Raw genomic sequence first — 17009 nt, forward strand, 5'->3', positions numbered from 1 at the left:
AAGGACATGTGGATATCAAAAGACAACTATAATACCAAACAAGTTGGTTAACATGACAAAAAATGACCTATCATATTCATTTGAAAAACATAGAAGATTGGAGAAAATAGGAGGGAAATTCATTCAACAAGGGCCAATCTAGGGGTTCTCATTGGTAACAATATTAATTTCCCCCTTTGTTCCAGCTTTATTCCTTTCTCCATGTGGTAGCACCCTCTGCCTCTTTGTTTCTCCTTAGTCCCCCCCTTTCCCCCTTCAATATACACTACCGGTGAAAAGTTTATTCAAGGGTTTTTCTTTCTTTTTTACTATTTTCTACATTGTAGAATAAAAGCGAAGACATCAAAACTATGAAATAACACATATGGAATCATGTAGTAACCAAAAAAGTGTTAAACAAAGTGTTATGATTTTTATGAATAATGACTAAATGATGTATACATTTAACATTGAACTATAACTAACAGAATTCTACACTGTTATTGTATGACATGTATTAGAATCATAAATCTAAATCTGATGTGTGTAGTTTTAGTCAGAATTAGAACAAAGACTTTTTGTTCCTTTTTAGTATGTAAGCAGGGTGCAAGTGTGAAACAAATGATAAGAGGAGCTATCGACAGACAAGCTGTACTACTGTGTTCCGTACAGGACATTCTGTCCCCACCCAGGGATGGGAGAGACCTTGGGCTTGTAGTAGATTGTATAACAGGTGGCAGACAATGTATGAGAAGGAGAAGACTTGTGAACTATATTGTCATTGTTTCTGAGAGGAGGGACATTTATGATGAAATGTGGGGTATATAGACCAATGTACAGGAAATGATAAGCAGAGCTCTCGTAAATAAGCATGCTGACTATTGTAGACTGGCCTCTGTCTGTTTCATTTCAATAAGAACCTTACAAATTCTTAGTAACAGACAGAGTAGTTTAATTGAAGTTCAGTTTATGAACATTGAGAACAAAATTCTCATGACACAAATCAAAATATATTTTATATTTGAAATACTTCAAAATAGCTACCCTTTGCCTTGATGACAGCTTTGCATTCTCTCAACCAGCTTCAAGGTAGTCACCTGGAATGCATTTCAATTAACAGGTGTGCCTTCTTAAAAGTTAATTTGTGGAATTTCTTTCCTTAATACGTTTGAGCAAATCTCTCGCTTTGTGAGATGCGGTGTGGGTGAACAGATGAGCTCCGCATGTGTTTTTCCCACCGTAAAGCATGGAGGAGGAGGTTAGTGGTTAGTGGGACTATTATGTGTTTTTCAACAGGACAATGACCCAACACACCTCCAGGCTGTGTAAGGGCTATTTTACCAAGAAAGAGAGTGATGGAGTGCTGCATCAGATGACCTGGCCTCCACAATCCCTCAAACTCAACCAAATTGAGATGGTTTGGGTTGAGTCGGACCGCAGACTGAAAGAAAAGCAGCCAACAAGTGCTTAGCATATGTGTAAACTCCTTCAAGACTATAGAAAGGGATTCCAGGTGAAGCTGATTGAGATAATGCCAAGAGTGTGCAAAGCTGTCATCAAGGCAAAGGGTGGCTATTTGAAGAATCTAAAACATATTTTGATTCGTTTAACACTTTTTTGGTTTCTACATGATTTCATATGTGTTATTTCATAGTTTTGATGTCTTCACTATTATTCTACAATGTAGAAAATATAAAAAATAAAGAAAAACGCTTGAATGAATAGGTGTTCTAAAACTTTTGACCGGTAGTGTATTAGAGAAGTCCATACAGTCCATAAGCCCTCTGGGATAGCACATACATTGGACTTTGAAGGGAAAACACACTTACAAATGGGGGGTGAAGAGAGACAAAAAAGAGAGTTGGAGAAAGTGCAAACAACAGAATAGAATAGATACTTTATTGTCCATTTTACATCAGACATTTATCGATTTGCTGTCACAATACCAAACCTGACACACCAACACACACCCACAATGTCCAGAGCAGCACAGCGTCAGCCACAGATCAGCGCCGCCAGAGCAATTGTAGGGGTTAAGTACCTTGCTCAAGGACACAACGGCAGAGAGCGACGTGAAGAAAGAAGAGGGAGAGGCACTGTGCCAACGTCTACAAGAGCATGGTGGTTTTGGATGGAAGGCATCGGTAAGAAGAGAGGGATGAAGAAGAGGAAGTGTTGAGGGAATTGAGGGTGGATTTGGCTTCATTCTGGTATCTCATCTTGCGCTTGTTATCCGTCCCTGAAGAGACCAGCTCAATAATAGAAATACACTGCAGGGAGAAGATGAGAAAGAGACCATGTAAGTATCACAGAGTAAACAGTTGTTTCCTACTTTGGACATCAGACTACTAGGCTACAGCAAAACAAAATGACATGCGCATGTGTTTCACAATTTCACAAAACTGTCTAAAAACATTTTCCCATATGTTGTTTTGTGTGAGAATCGAGTGAAGCAGACTTCGTCTGTGAGTGAAAATGTAGATATATATGGTACTTACAGAAGACAACTCCAACGCATATGACTCCTAAGATTGCCATTATAATCATCATCTGAAAAAACAATATAAAGCCTTCAAATATACTGAAATATCAACCTTCAAATATCTAAAACCACTTCCATATTCTCTGTAACACATTTCAATATTAAACACATTTAATAGCAAATAGCAAATGTATATACTGTACTCTATACCATCTACTGCATCTTGCCATCTTGATGTAATACATGTATCACTAGCCACTTTTATATGTTTACATTACTCATCTCATATGTATGTACTGTATGTATGTACTGTACTCTATACCATCTACTGCATCTTGCCTATGCCGTTCTGTACCATCACTCATTCATATACTTTTATGTACATATTATTCATTCCTTTATACTTGTGTGTATAAGGTAGTTGTTGTGAAATTGTTAGGTTAGATTACTCGTTGGTTATTACTGCATTGTCGGAACTAGAAGCGCAAGCATTTCGCTACACTCGCATTAACATCTGCTAACCATGTGTATGTGACAAATAAAATTTGATTTGATTCTTAATCTATTATTGTTTTTAATTTGGAGAGAGCTGAATCTAAAATCCATTCAACATTACTCTCTCATCATGACAGCTGTAACCTCGCTCTTTACATATATACTACCGTTCAAAAGTTTGGGGTCACTTAGAAATGTCCTTGTTTTTGAAAGAGAAGCACATTTTTTGTCCATTAAAATAACATAAAATTTATCCGAAATACAGTGTAAACATTGTGCAGATTTTAATGGAATATCTATATAGGCGTATAGAGTCCCATTATCAGCAACCATCACTCCTGTGTTCCAATGGCATGTTGGGCTAGCTAATCCAAGTTTATCATTTTAAAAGGCTAATTGATCATTAGAAAACCATTTTGCAATTATGTTAGCACAGCTGAAAACTGTTGTTCTGATTAAAGAAGCATTAAAACGGGCCTTCTTTAGACTAGTTGAGTATCTGGAGCATCAGCATTTGTGTGTTCGATTACAGGCTCAAAATGTCCAGAAACAAAGAACTTTCTTCTGAAACTCGTCAGTCTATTCTTGTTCTGAGAAATTAAGGCTATTCCTTCCGAGAAACTGAAGATCTCGTACAACGCTGTGTACTACTCCCGTCACAGAACAGTGCAAACTGTCTCTAACCAGAATAGAAAGAGGAGTGAGAGGCCCCGGTGCACAACTGAGAAAGAGGACAAGTACATTACAGTGTCTAGTTTGAGAAACAGACGCCTCACAAGTCCTCAACTGGCAGCTTCATTAAACAGTACCTGCAAAACACGTCTCAACGTCAACAGTGAAGAGGCGACTCCGGGATGCTGGCCTTCTAGGCAGAGTTGCATAGAAAAAGCCATATCTCAGACTGGCCAATAAAAATAAACGATTAAGATGGGCAAAAAAAAACAGACACTGGACAGAGGAACTCTGCCTAGAAGGCCAGCATCCCGTAGTCGCCTCTTCACTGTTGACGTTGAGACTGGTGTTTTGCAACTTCACACACCCATTCCACAGGGCACAGTCAACAGCCTGATCAACTCTATGCAAAGGAAATGTGTCAAATGGTGGTCACACCAGATACTGACTGCTTTTCTGATCCACACCCCTACTTTTTTTTTAAGGTATCCGTGACCAACAGATGCATATCTGTATTCCCAGTCATGTGAAATCTGTAGATTAGGGCCTAATGAATTTATTTCAATTCACTGATTTCCTTATATGAACTGTAACTAAGTAAAATCTTTGAAATTGTTGCATGTTGCTTTTATATTTTTGTTCAGTGTATATTGCTCTCAGTTGCTTCTCTCACTCCCATCATTATTTACAATGTACAGTAAGTAGATGAAAAAAGGGCTTTATAAATAGATTTCATTGATTGATCGATAGATACCGATCATTAACAGATCAAACTGTCATGCGTCACGTAGGCTGGGATTCAAGCCAAGGCGCGCGTTATAGAACAGCCCACTGGAAATGTCACGGATTCCTCTGGAACGTTCATAATCCACACCTGTCCCCGATTCCCACTGATTAGTATTTGTATATATGTGCCCTTTGGTTTCCATGCTCTTGTCGATTATTGTTACTCTGTCCGTTGGTGCGTGTGAGTACCTGTACTGTGTGTTTTGGGTTTTGTGCCCTTGTGGATTGCGCAGATGATTACGGGTCTCGTCCCGTTTGTTAATCATGGTGTGCTTGTGTTATTTATTCGAGGTACTCCTCGCTCTTTTGTTTGGGTTTCAACCCTGTGTGTTGTATACTTGTTTGTTTGGTCCTCATCCCCGTGCCTGTACACAGCACGCTGTAATTTGGGTAAAGAAATAAAAAACTATATTACGCATTCCTGCGCCTGTCTCCCATTCATACCAACGTGACAGGAAAGCCAACAATGCACCTTTTTTCAAGGCAATTTCACCAATATTCGCACCCAGTAAACAGATGCACATGTCGGTTCAAGCGTAAATTACCTTAAAAATACTGATCTATAACACCCCTTTGGAATCACGTCCATAGTATCAACAAATAGCACTAATGTGATACTGCTGCAGTACGTCACATGGGTTATGTGCCAAGAGGGTGTAAGCATGACTATGACACCACTGCAAGCCAATGACCTAAACAGGCACACCTGGGTGATGTAGTTTATGCCTGTATGGCAAAGAATGATTTGATTTCAGAGAGAGACGTTAGCCGTGATGAATATTACATTAGAGCCGGCTCTGTAGAGCATAAGAGGGGAAAGGAATACAAATCAACTACGGGGCTGCAGATCAGATGACTGAGATTAGGAGAGAAACAAGTGGAGCGAGAGTGAGAGATGGAGGGAGTGAGGAAGGGTGGGAGAGTGCATGACAGGAAGAGAGGAATAGAGGAAGCATTAGAGTGAGAGGAAGAGAGGGATGAGCTGTAGGGGTTACATCACGAGTCGAGCCACAGCTGGGTTTTGGGTTTTTAATCTTGCATCACACTGTAATCCAGATTGGGATTTCTAACCCCTCCCCCTCCTCAACGGACACACATGAATGGACTGGCAACGGGACAGCCATCTGTGCTCAAAAGCAGAGGCGGGAGGGGGAGAGGGGGGTTTGGGGGTTGGTTGAAGGTTTATAAATTCATGCTGTGAGAAAGGTGGATTGAAGGAAAGTTGGATAGAAGGATCTACATTTTGTATATAGTAAAGGCTCTATTCAATCCGTATCGCGGAAGTTCAGTGTGATTGAAATGTAAAGGCAATGTTCCTGCGTTAGCGACTGCATTCGCGATGAAAAACGTTGCAATTGTCGGCCCAATCGGAAATTACCTTCACATTTCTATTGCGCAATCTGTAACGCTTCAGCGATCCAGATTGAATAGAGCCTTAAGTGAGGTCACAGGAGAACAGAGCAAACAAAGGGCTAGAATGGTAGTTGTAAGTACGAAGAGTCACAGACTGGCAGAGTTATTCCTCCATGTACAGGGACATCATTTGTATAAATTGTCTGAGCACTGTGGAAATACCCCAACGCCTTGTCATAATATACAGCTAGTGTGTGACTGCCATGGTGTGGCGGCCTGCACTATGGAAGCCTAAGCATAAAACAGCAAACTCACTTTATAATTAGAGTGACCCGTGTGAAGGTTGTATTAAAAATGACTCCTGCTTGTGTGAAGAGTTGCCTGAGACCTGAAGACTTGTGTTAGCCCCGTGAGCTAAAGCCTAGGCTTTTACTAAGAGGGTTAACACAGACATGTGGCGTGTAGGAGAACCGGGTTTGAACCCACTCGGTTACATACACAGACAGACAGACACACAAACCTTGAGGTTTTTCCACCAGTACTTGTTCTTCAGCTTGGCAGCGCTGCTCTCGAACTGTGAGGCCCCGGCCTGCAAAGCATCGGCCCTGTCGTCCAGCTCCGACAGTCTCTGATCCCTCTCCAACACCTTGTCCACGTTCACACGCATGATGTCTACTACCTGTAGGGGACAGGGGTGGAGTGGAGAGGAGAGCACAGTCAACATTGTATTCTTGTTCATGAAGAAACCTACAGGTAATTGCCAAAATAAAGGAAACACCAACATAAAGTGTTTTAATAGGGCGTTGGGCCACCACGAGACAGAACAGCTTCAATGCACCTTGATCATACATTCTACAAGTGTCTGGAGCTCTATTTGAAGAATGAGACACCATTTTCCCACGAGAAATTCCATCATTTGGTGTTTTGTTGATGGAAAACACTGTCTCAGGTGCCGCTCCAGAATCTCCCTTAAGTGTTCAATTGGGTTGAGAACTGATAACTGAGACGGCCATGGCATATGGTTTACATCGTTTTCATGCTCATTAAACCATTCAATGACCACTCATACCCTGTGGATGGGGGCATTGTCATCCTGTGGGGGCGTAGTCAAGGCAACCAAAATAATAGCCTGCCCAGCAATTTTATGTATGACCCTAAGCATGATGGGATTTTAATTGCTTAATTAACTCAGGAACCACACCTGTGTGGAAGCACCTGCTTTCAAAATACTTTGTATCCTTCACTTACTCAAGTGTTTCCATTATTTTGGCAGCTCCCTATAGAACATCTGCAGTGGAGGCTAGCATTGCCCCTAACAGTCGAGAAATCAATTCTTACTGAATATAAATAATGTGAACTTTTAACTGCCAATGTCACTAATGTACAGTAGACGGCGAGAAGGGACAGAGTCGGCATTGCCCAATGAGAAGGTAATCAATCACGTCTTTTCAGAATGTAAATAGCAATGTCACAGAGAGTTGAGGACAGTCAGCATTAGTTACCCAATGGTCAAGGAATCAATTGACTGAGTAGAAATGATGTGAGCCTCCACTACAATTGTTGATGCCACAGGTGGGTGAGGATAGTCAGCATTCCTGAATGAACGGTCAAGAAGTGAGTTATTTCAAAACTAGTGCACCCACATCCAACAAACAGGTGCGGCGTATAAACAATGCCATAGGAAAAATAAGAATACCTGCATATCACACGCTGGTTGAATGATCCGGTATTTCATTAGCAAAGTGTTTACCTCCGTGGGCCCTCTTCATCCTCAGTATGAGTGATTAGAAAGGATGTGTAAACCTCATACAGATGGCCAGAGAATACTCCAGGGGGTCTCTCTCTGGGATCAATGTTTAGGCCCTTGTAAACGTTCACTGACTCATCCCTCTTTTCTTCGATCATTCTTCCTTTTACGGACCACTCATCCTTTAATCCCTTCCTGCCTCCCATCACCTTGCCCATCTCCTCCACTTAGGACCCCGCCCTCCCATCGTTCTTGACTTTGATTCTCTCAGGAACAATTTTCTTCTTTCGTCACACAGCAGTAAAGAAAACGCAGTATCGTTTATCCCTTCATTCTTTCCTCTCTTCTTTCCCCTGGCTTTATCCTTTCATCCCTCTATTCATCCCCATCATTATCGTTTCACCCCACCTTCCACACGGTCTTTATAATTGTTCACTTCACATATACGCATTCTGTACATTTTTGACAAATAAAGGTTGTTTACGCGACTGCCTAAATGAGTAATCGCACTGACATATCAAAAGAACAACACTTCAAAATCTGTCCTCTTCTCTGAGTCTTACCTCGTCCACCTGTGCCTGCGTCTGCTGCAGTCGTCGGTTACTGGTGAGGTTGGGGGCTGGGGGGCCCCCTTCTCCCTCAGGGGCCCCCGGGGTTCCTGCGTCTGTGGTCGACCTGTGTAGAGAGAGGCATTAACTTACTAACAACAACAACAACTACCAAAACCCCACCAAAACTGGTAAGGAAAATTTATGATAAAAGTATGTATTATGTATTATCTGTGTATCTGTTTGAAATGTTATTGCATTGTCAGGAGCTAGTAACATAAGCATTTCCCTGCACCCGCCTAGGCTTTGATTTGATTTTTGATTTGATCTTGCTAAGCCATACAGTATAGTAAGTAGGCAATACGAGCAATGGTGTCTAAGTGAAGAATAACTTAACTGCTGAAGTAGCCCTCTTCAAACACTAAGGACTAATAAGCACACAGACTGAATGAATACGAAATATATCGGCTATGGTAGAAAATGATACATGGGATGTTTAAACTACAAAAGCCAATCATAGAGGCCTGTTCTCTCATCACGTCTGAGCCACATCCTGAGCAAACAACCACTCTGGTTTGATTTGGTACAGAGTCTGTATTAGACAGGCTTGATTTCCACGAGCAAAATGGAGAGAGATTCGAGGGAAATAGCCGTGAAGGCTGCTCTTTTCAAAGATGAATGCATTTTGCTCCAGATAAACAAGCCAGGCAAGGTGCTGTACCCTAATTATTGAGTAGATAACAAAAAAACTATAAAACAGATTTTTTTTTTTAAATATTACAACAGCTAGCTTCATAAAGAAGATGGATGATGAATATTGACTGAGTCATTGTGAAGGACTCATTCTACTGTTGATATGGTGAGACTGAGAGACATGTAGCCTAATATTAATTTGCAATAGGCCTACTTTCTGTGATATATTTTACGTTTGGGTAAACTATTCGAATCCTAAAATGAATATATAAGAGCAATTAACTATTTCAACAGATGTTTAGTAAAGCAGTAAAACAATCCATAATTGCAATTAGTTGACATCGCTAAAACAATACAATTACTCTAACATCCTTAAATAAATATTCAAAACGCTGTAGTCTATATCTCTATCGGACACATATTATCATATACATTTAGGTGAACTAAAAAAACTGGATACAATTCCGTTTACTCACATGTCGATGGTAGCTGCTTTATGATATTCCGCGGTCAAGGGGGAGTATGGAGTGGGGGCACGAAAAAGACAGAGAGAGAGATGCACTATAGCTACAGTATATTTGAGAAAGTAGTACTATCCACAGGCAAGGGAACGATTGTTTCAATACTCCGTAGAAATCCAGCCGGTTTCTGTCACTTTTGTCCAATTTCTTACAAACTCTCTTCGAGCCGACGCCTGTGGAAAATGTCGACGCGTCTTTGACGCACAACTCGCAGTCTACACAGCGATGGATGTAACGGTCCCAATCGATGGTTGCAAAAAAATATTCTGTATATTTTTTATATATATTATTTTTTGCAACCATATGCAGTACCAGTCAAAAGTTTGGACACACTTACTCATTCAAGGGTTTTTCTTTATTTTTTACTATTTTCTACATTATAGAATAGTAGTGACCACATCACAAGAATGAAATAACACATATGGAATCATGTAGTAACCAAAAAAGCGTTAAACAAAATATAAATATTGTTGGCTGCTTTTCCTTCACTCTGCGGTCCATCCTCATCTCAATTGGGTTGAGGTTGGGTGATTGTGGAGAACAGGTCAGCTGATGCAGCCCTCCATCACTCTCCTTCTTGGTCAAATAGCCCTTACACAGCCTGCAGGTGTGTTTTGGGTCACCATCAAAGCACCCCCACACCATCCTACCTCCTCCTCCATGCTTCACGGTGGGAACCACACATGCAGAGATCATCCGTTCACCTACTCTGTGTCTCATAAAAACACGGCGGTTGGAACGAAAAATCTCTAATTTGGACTCGTCAGACAAAAGGACAGATTTCCAAAGGTCTAATGTCCATTGCTCGTGTTTCTTGGCCCAAGCAAGTCTCTTCTTATTATTGGTGTCCTTTAGTAGTGTTTTCTTTGCAGCAATTTGACCATGAAGGCCTGATTCACGCAGTCTCCTCTGAACAGTTGATGTTGAGATGTATCTGTTACTTGAACTCTGTGAAGCATTTATTTGGGAGGTACAGTTAATTGCCGATTTCTGAGGATGGTAACGCTAATGAACTTATCCTTTGCAGCAGAGGTAACTCTAACTCTGGGTCTTCCTTTCCTGTGGTGGTCCTCATAAGAGCCAGTTTCATCATAGCGCTTGTGTCACGCCCTGACCATAGAGAGCCTTTTTATTCTCTATTTAGGTTAGATCGGGGTGTGACTAGGGGGGGGGGGGGTGTTCCTATTTTATTTCTATGTTGGCCTAGTATAGTTCCCAATCAGAGGCAGCTGTTTATCGTTGTCTCTGATTGGGGATCATATTTAGGCAGCCATTTCCCCACTGTGTTTTGTGGGATCTTGTTTTTGTGTAGATGCCTGTGAGCACTCCAGAACGTCACGTTTCGTTTATTCTTTATTGTTTTTTTGTGTGGTTCACTTCAATAAAATATGTGGAACCCAGATCACGCTGCATGTTGGTCCGAGTATGCTTCCAACGACGTTCGTGACAGAAGATCCCACCACAACAGGACCAAGCAGCGTGCCCAGGAGGAGAGGGTTTCCTGGACTTGGGAGGAGATATTGGATGGGAAGGGATCCTGGACTTGGGAGAAAATCCTGGCAGGACAGGATCGCCTTCCTTGGCGGGAGACGTAAGGAGAGAAGGGAGGACAGCGACAATGCCGGGGTTCGTGACCACAGAGAAAGCCCAAAACACAGCTCAATTTTTTAGGGGGGAACACGGGGTGGGTGCCGGAGCTAGCGGACGAGCAGCGGAGAGGGCCAGAGCCTGTGTGGGAGTTGATAAAGGAAGGTAATGTGAGATACCGGAGAGAGGTTTAGGCAAGGAGTATGCTGCAGCGCAGGCGCGCTGAACAGTGCCTTCTCAGCCCGGCACCATCTGTGCCAGCTCCACGCACCAGGTCTCCAGTGCGCCTCCACAGCCCAGTACGTCCTGTGCTAGCTCCCCGCACTCACCGTGCGGAGTGTGTCATCGTTCCGGTACAATTTGTGCCGGCTCCACACACTAGACCTCAAGTGCGCCTTCCCAGTCCGGTACATCCTGTGTCTCCTCCTCGCACTTGCCCTGAAGTGCGTGTCACCAGTCCGGTGCCACCTGTGCCGGCTCCACGCACCAGGCTTCCGGCGACAATCCCCAGTCCAGAGCTTCTGGCGACGGTCCCCAGTCCAGACCTTCCGGCGATGGTCCACGGTCCGGAAACTCCTGCGACGGTCCACGGTCCAGAAGCTCCAGGGCAGGAGCCTTCCTCTGCGCCCGTGCCCAGCCCAGGCACGGCGGCCAGTCTCGCTCCATGGCAGGAGCCTTCCTCTGCGCCGATGTCCAGTCCAGGCACGGCGTCCAGTCCCGCTCCATGGTAGGAGCCTTCCTCTGCGCCGGTGCCCAGTCCAGGCACGGCGTCCAGTCCCGCTCCAAGGCAGGAGCCTTCCTCTGCGCCGGTGCCCAGTCCAGGCACGGCGGCCAACTCAGCTCCATGGCCGGAGCCTTCCTCGGCGCCGGTGCCCAGTACGGAAAGTTCTTGAAACTGACCTTCATGTCTTAAAGTAATGAAGGACTGTCCTTTCTCTTTGCTTATTTGAGCTGTCCTTGCCATAATATGGACTTGGTCTTTTATCAAATAGGGATATCTTCTGTATACCAACCCTACCTTGTCAAAACACAACTGATTGGCTCAAACACATTAAGAAGGAAATAAATTCCACAAATTAACTTTTAAGAAGTCACACCTGTTAATAGAAATGCATTCCAGGTGACTACCTCATGAAAATGGTTGAGAGAATGCCAAGAGTGTGCAAAGCTGTCATCAAGGCAAAGGGTATCTATTTGAAGAATCTCAAATATAAAATATATTTAGATTTGTTTAACACTTTTTTGGTTACTACATGATTCCATGTGTTACTTCATTTTTTTATTTTTTTTTATTTAACCTTTATTTAACCAGGTAGGCAAATTGAGAACACGTTCTCATTTACAATTGCGACCTGGCCAAGATAAAGCAAAGCAGTTCGACACATACAACAACACATAGTTACACATGGAGTAAAAACAAACATATAGTCAATAATACAGTGAAAAAAAAATAAGTCTATATACAATGTGAGCAAGTGAGGTGAGATAAGGGAGGTGAAGGCAAACAGATATATGTATAAATAAATAAAATATAAAAAGGCCATGGAGGCGAAGTGAGTACAACACAGCAAGTAAAATAAAAACTAAAAAACACTGGAATGGTTGGTTTGCATTGGAAGAAAGTGCAAAGTAGAGACAGAAATAATGGGGTGCAAAGGAGCAAAATAAATTAATAAATAAATACAGTAGGTAAAGAGGTAGTTGTTTGGGCTAAATTGTAGATGGGTTATGTACAGGTGCAGTAATCTATGAGCTGCTCTGACAGCTGGTGCTTAAAGCTAGTGAGGGAGATAGGTGTTTCCAGTTTCAGAGATTTTTGTAGTTCGTTCCAGTCATTGGCAGCAGAGAACTGGAAGGAGAGGCGTCCAAAGGAAGAATTGGTTTTGGGGGTGACTAGAGAGATATACCTGCTGGAGCGCGTGCTACAGGTAGGTGCTGCTATGGTGACCAGCGAGCTGAGATAAGGGGGGACTTTACCTAGCAGGGTCTTGTAGATGACCTGGAACCAGTGGGTTTGGCGACGAGTATGAAGCGAGGGCCAGCCAACGAGAGTGTACAGGTCGCAGTGGTGGGTAGTATATGGGGCTTTGGTGACAAAACGGATGGCACTGTGATAGACTGCATCCAATTTATTGAGTAGGGTTTTGGAGGCTATTTTGTAAATGACATCACCGAAGTCGAGGATTGGTAGGATGGTCAGTTTTACAAGGGTATGTTTGGCAGCATTAGTAAAGGATGCTTTGTTGCGGAATAGGAAGCCAATTCTAGATTTGACTTTGGATTGGAGATGTTTGATGTGGGTCTGGAAGGAGAGTTTACAGTCTAACCAGACACCTAGGTGTTTGTAGTTGTCCACATATTCTAAGTCAGAGCCGTCCAAAGTAGTGATGTTGGACAGGCGGGCAGGAGCAGGCAGCGATCGGTTGAAGAGCATGCATTTGGTTTTACTTGTGTTTAAGAGCAGTTGGAGGCCACGGAAGGAGAGTTGTATGGCATTGAAGCTCGCCTGGAGGGTTGTTAACACAGTGTCAAAAGAAGGGCCAGAAGTATACAGAATAGTGTCGTCTGCGTAGAGGTGGATCAGAGAATCACCAGCAGCAAGAGCGACATCATTGATGTAAGCAGAGAAGAGGGTCGGTCCAAGAATTGAACCCTGTGGCACCCCCATAGAGACTGCCAGAGGCCCGGACAACAGACCCTCCGATTTGACACACTGAACTCTATCAGAGAAGTAGTTGGTGAACCAGGCGAGGCAATCATTAGAGAAACCAAGGCTGTCGAGTCTGCCAATGAGGATGTGGTGATTGACAGAGTCAAAAGCCTTGGCCAGGTCAATGAATACGGCTGCACAGTATTGTTTCCTATCGATGGCGGTTACGATATCGTTTATGACCTTGAGCGTGGCTGAGGTGCACCCATGACCAGCTCTGAAACCAGATTGCATAGCGGAGAAGGTGTGGTGTGATTCGAAATGGTCGGTAATCTGTTTGTTGACTTGGCTTTCGAAGACCTTAGAAAGGCAGGGTAGGATAGATATAGGTCTGTAGCAGTTAGGGTCAAGGGTGTCCCCCCCTTTGAAGAGGGGGATAACCGCAGCTGCTTTCCAATCTTTGGGGATCTCAGACGACACGAAAGAGAGGTTGAAGAGGCTAGTAATAGGGGTGGCAACAATTTCAGCAGATAGTTTTAGAAAGAAAGGGTCCAGATTATCTAGCCCGGCTGATTTGTAAGGGTCCAGATTTTGCAGCTCATTAAGAACATCAGCTGACTGTATTTGGGAGAAAGAGAAATGGGGAAGGCTTGGGCGAGTAGCAGAGGGGAGGGCAGTGCTGTTGTCCGGGGTAGGGGCAGCCAGGTGGAAAGCATGGCCAGCCGTAGAAAAATGCTTATTGAAATTCTCAATTATAGTGGATTTGTCGGTGGTGACAGTGTTTCCTATCTTCAGAGCGGTTGGAAGCTGGGAGGAGGTGTTCTTATTCTCCATGGACTTTACGGTGTCCCAGAACTTTTTTGAATTTGTGTTGCAGGAAGCAAATTTCTGCTTGAAAAAGCTAGCCTTGGCTGTTCTAACTGCCTGTGTATATTGGTTTCTGGCTTCCCTGAAAAGTTGCATATCACGGGGGCTGTTCGATGCTAATGCAGAACGCCATAGGATGTTTTTCTGATGGTTAAGGGCAGTCAGGTCAGGAGAGAACCAAGGGCTATATCTGTTCCTGGTTCTAAATTTCTTGAACGGGGCATGCTTATTCAAGATGGTGAGGAAGGCATTTTTTAAAAATGACCAGGCATCCTCTACTGACGGGATGAGATCAATATCCTTCCAGGATATCCCGGCCAGGTCGATTAGGAAGGCCTGCTCGCTGAAGTGTTTCAGGGAGCGTTTGACAGTGATGAGTGGAGGTCGTTTGACCGCTGACCCATTACGGATGCAGGCAATGAGGCAGTGATCGCTGAGATCTTGGTTGAAAACAGCAGAGGTGTATTTGGAGGGCAAGTTTGTTAGGATGATATCTATGAGGGTACCCGTGTTTACGGAATTGGGGTGGTACCTGGTAGGTTCATTGATAATTTGTGTGAGATTGAGGGCATCAAGCTTAGATTGTAGGGTGGCTGGGGTGTTGAGCATGTTCAAATTTAGGTCGCCTAGCAGCACGAGCTCTGAAGATAGATGGGGGGCAATCAGTTCACATATAGTGTCCAGAGCACAGCTGGGGGCAGAGGGTGGTCTATAGCAGGCGGCAACGGTGAGAGACTTGTTTTTAGAGAGGTGGATTTTTAAAAGTAGAAGTTCAAATTGTTTGGGAACAGACCTGGATAGTATAACAGAACTCTGCAGGCAGTCTTTGCAGTAGATTGCAACACCGCCCCCTTTGGCCGTTCTATCTTGTCTGAAAATATTGTAATTGGGGATAAAAATGTCTGAATTTTTGGTGGTCTTTCTAAGCCAGGATTCAGACACGGCTAAAACATCCGGGTTGGTAGAGTGTGCTAAAGCAGTGAACAAAACAAACTTAGGGAGGAGGCTTCTAATGTCAACATGCATGAAGCCAAGGCTATTACGGTTACAGAAGTCATCAAAAGAGAGCGCCTGGGGAATAGGAGTGGAGCCAGGTACTGCAGGGCCTGGATTCACCTCTACATCACCAGAGGAACAGAGGAGAAGTAGGATAATGGTACGGCTAAAAGCTATGAGAATTGGTCGCCTAGAGCTACTAGAGCAGAGAGTAAAAGGAAGTTTCTGGGGGCGATAAAATAGTTTAAAGGAATAATGTACAGACAAAGATATGGTAGGATGTGAATACAGTGGAGGTAAACCTAGGTATTGAGTGATGATGAGAGAGATCTTGTCTCTAGAAACATCATTGAAACCAGGTGATGTCATCGCATATGTGGGTGGTGGAACTGATAGGTTGGATATGGTATAGAGAGCAGGGCTAGAATCTCTACAGTGAAATAAGCCAATAAACACTAACCAGAACAGCAATGGACAAGGCATATTTACATTAAGGAGAGGCATGCTTAATCGAGTGATCAGTAAGGGTCCAGTGAGTAGAGGTTGGTTGGGGTCGTGGCGATCCAGACAGCTGGCCGGGTATATGGCTATCGGTAGCAGCATAGGATGGAGGTCTGTTTGTAGATACCTCGTGCGTTTCCGTCGGTAGGTTCCGTGTAGTGGGGTTTTGTTCAGATAGCAGCTGATAGGACAGCTAACGATTAGCGGGCCTCAGGTGAGCGTTCAGGTAACGTCGGGACGGATTTGCCGGTTGGATAAATCCCTCGGGCAGATAACGTCGGCAGTCAGTCGTGAAGGCCCGATGGGGTTCCGTATCTGCAGCAGCAACAAAAGAAACGGGTCCGAATGGTGATGGAACTCCTCAGCTGGCTAGCTCCAGCATGATTTGAGTTTGCTCCGGGGTCGACGTAAGCCAATAGTCACACGGTATGCAGCTAGCTAGCTGCGAAATCAAGGTGCAAGTGTCCAGAGCCTGCGGTTGGAATCCGGGGAAACTGGGAGAAAAAAAGTCCCGGAATGCTCCGGTCCGAGTCGCGTTGCACAAAAGTGCCGGTAGATTATCGAGCTAAAGGAATAGCTGATGACCGCAAAACGTGGGCAGCTGAAACACCAACGCTAGCTAGCAAACCGGCTAATTTCGGGGCAGCTACAGATTAGCTTCTGGCTAGCTATCGGAGTAGCTTCTGGTTAGCTATCAGGCTAGCTTCTGAATTAGCCCCTGGCTATCTTCCACGATGGATTTTCAGATTGAGGTAAATATTACTTATTGTAATTGGTGAAGCGGGTTGCAGGAAAGCTTTTGCAGGAAAGCTTTTGTAGTTGAGTTCTTGGATAATAAAATAAATAAAAGATATGTGAAGAAAAGGTGTATATATATATATATATACAGGACACGACAAGACAATACGGAAAAGACGTCTGAACTGCTAAGCCACCTTGGAGCTTCATGGTTTTGATGTCTTCACTATTATTCTACAATGTAGAAAATAGTAAAAATAAAGAAAAAACCTTGAATGAGTAGGTGTGTCCAAACTATTGACTTTTGACTACTGTATATATTTTACAACCATATATTTTTTATATATATTATTTAAAAAAACAAAACTTTTTAGAACCAAGGTTTTGGAGCTAC

General features: G+C 43.4%; 2 protein-coding genes across 2 annotated transcripts in view; both read right to left on the minus strand.

Annotated features, from left to right (window-relative positions):
* The window catches only part of LOC129831269 (gamma-enolase-like), a 151434-nt gene that overhangs the window by 127554 nt on the left and 6871 nt on the right, over positions 1–17009 (minus strand). The gene's annotated exons all lie outside the window — the stretch shown is intronic.
* On the minus strand, positions 1847–9517 carry LOC129831272 (vesicle-associated membrane protein 2-like). Its single transcript, XM_055894509.1, has 5 exons — positions 9232–9517; positions 8078–8189; positions 6288–6446; positions 2478–2529; positions 1847–2249 (listed from the first exon to the last, which is right to left on the minus strand). Coding segments are annotated over exons 1-5 (342 nt in total). The 5' UTR covers positions 9234–9517; the 3' UTR covers positions 1847–2232.

Source organism: Salvelinus fontinalis, chromosome 32 (genome assembly GCF_029448725.1).
Source record: "Salvelinus fontinalis isolate EN_2023a chromosome 32, ASM2944872v1, whole genome shotgun sequence".
Classification (NCBI taxonomy): domain Eukaryota; kingdom Metazoa; phylum Chordata; class Actinopteri; order Salmoniformes; family Salmonidae; genus Salvelinus; species Salvelinus fontinalis.

What these genes read in the sequence shown, in the direction of transcription:
- LOC129831272 (XM_055894509.1), bottom strand. An exon ending in CGCAGGCACAGGTGGACGAG is followed by an intron (nt 6,447 to 8,077) that starts GTAAGACTCAGA and finishes TGTCCCCTACAG; the next exon opens with GTAGTAGACATCATGCGTGT. An exon ending in ACTGGTGGAAAAACCTCAAG is followed by an intron (nt 2,530 to 6,287) that starts GTTTGTGTGTCT and finishes TTGTTTTTTCAG; the next exon opens with ATGATGATTATAATGGCAAT.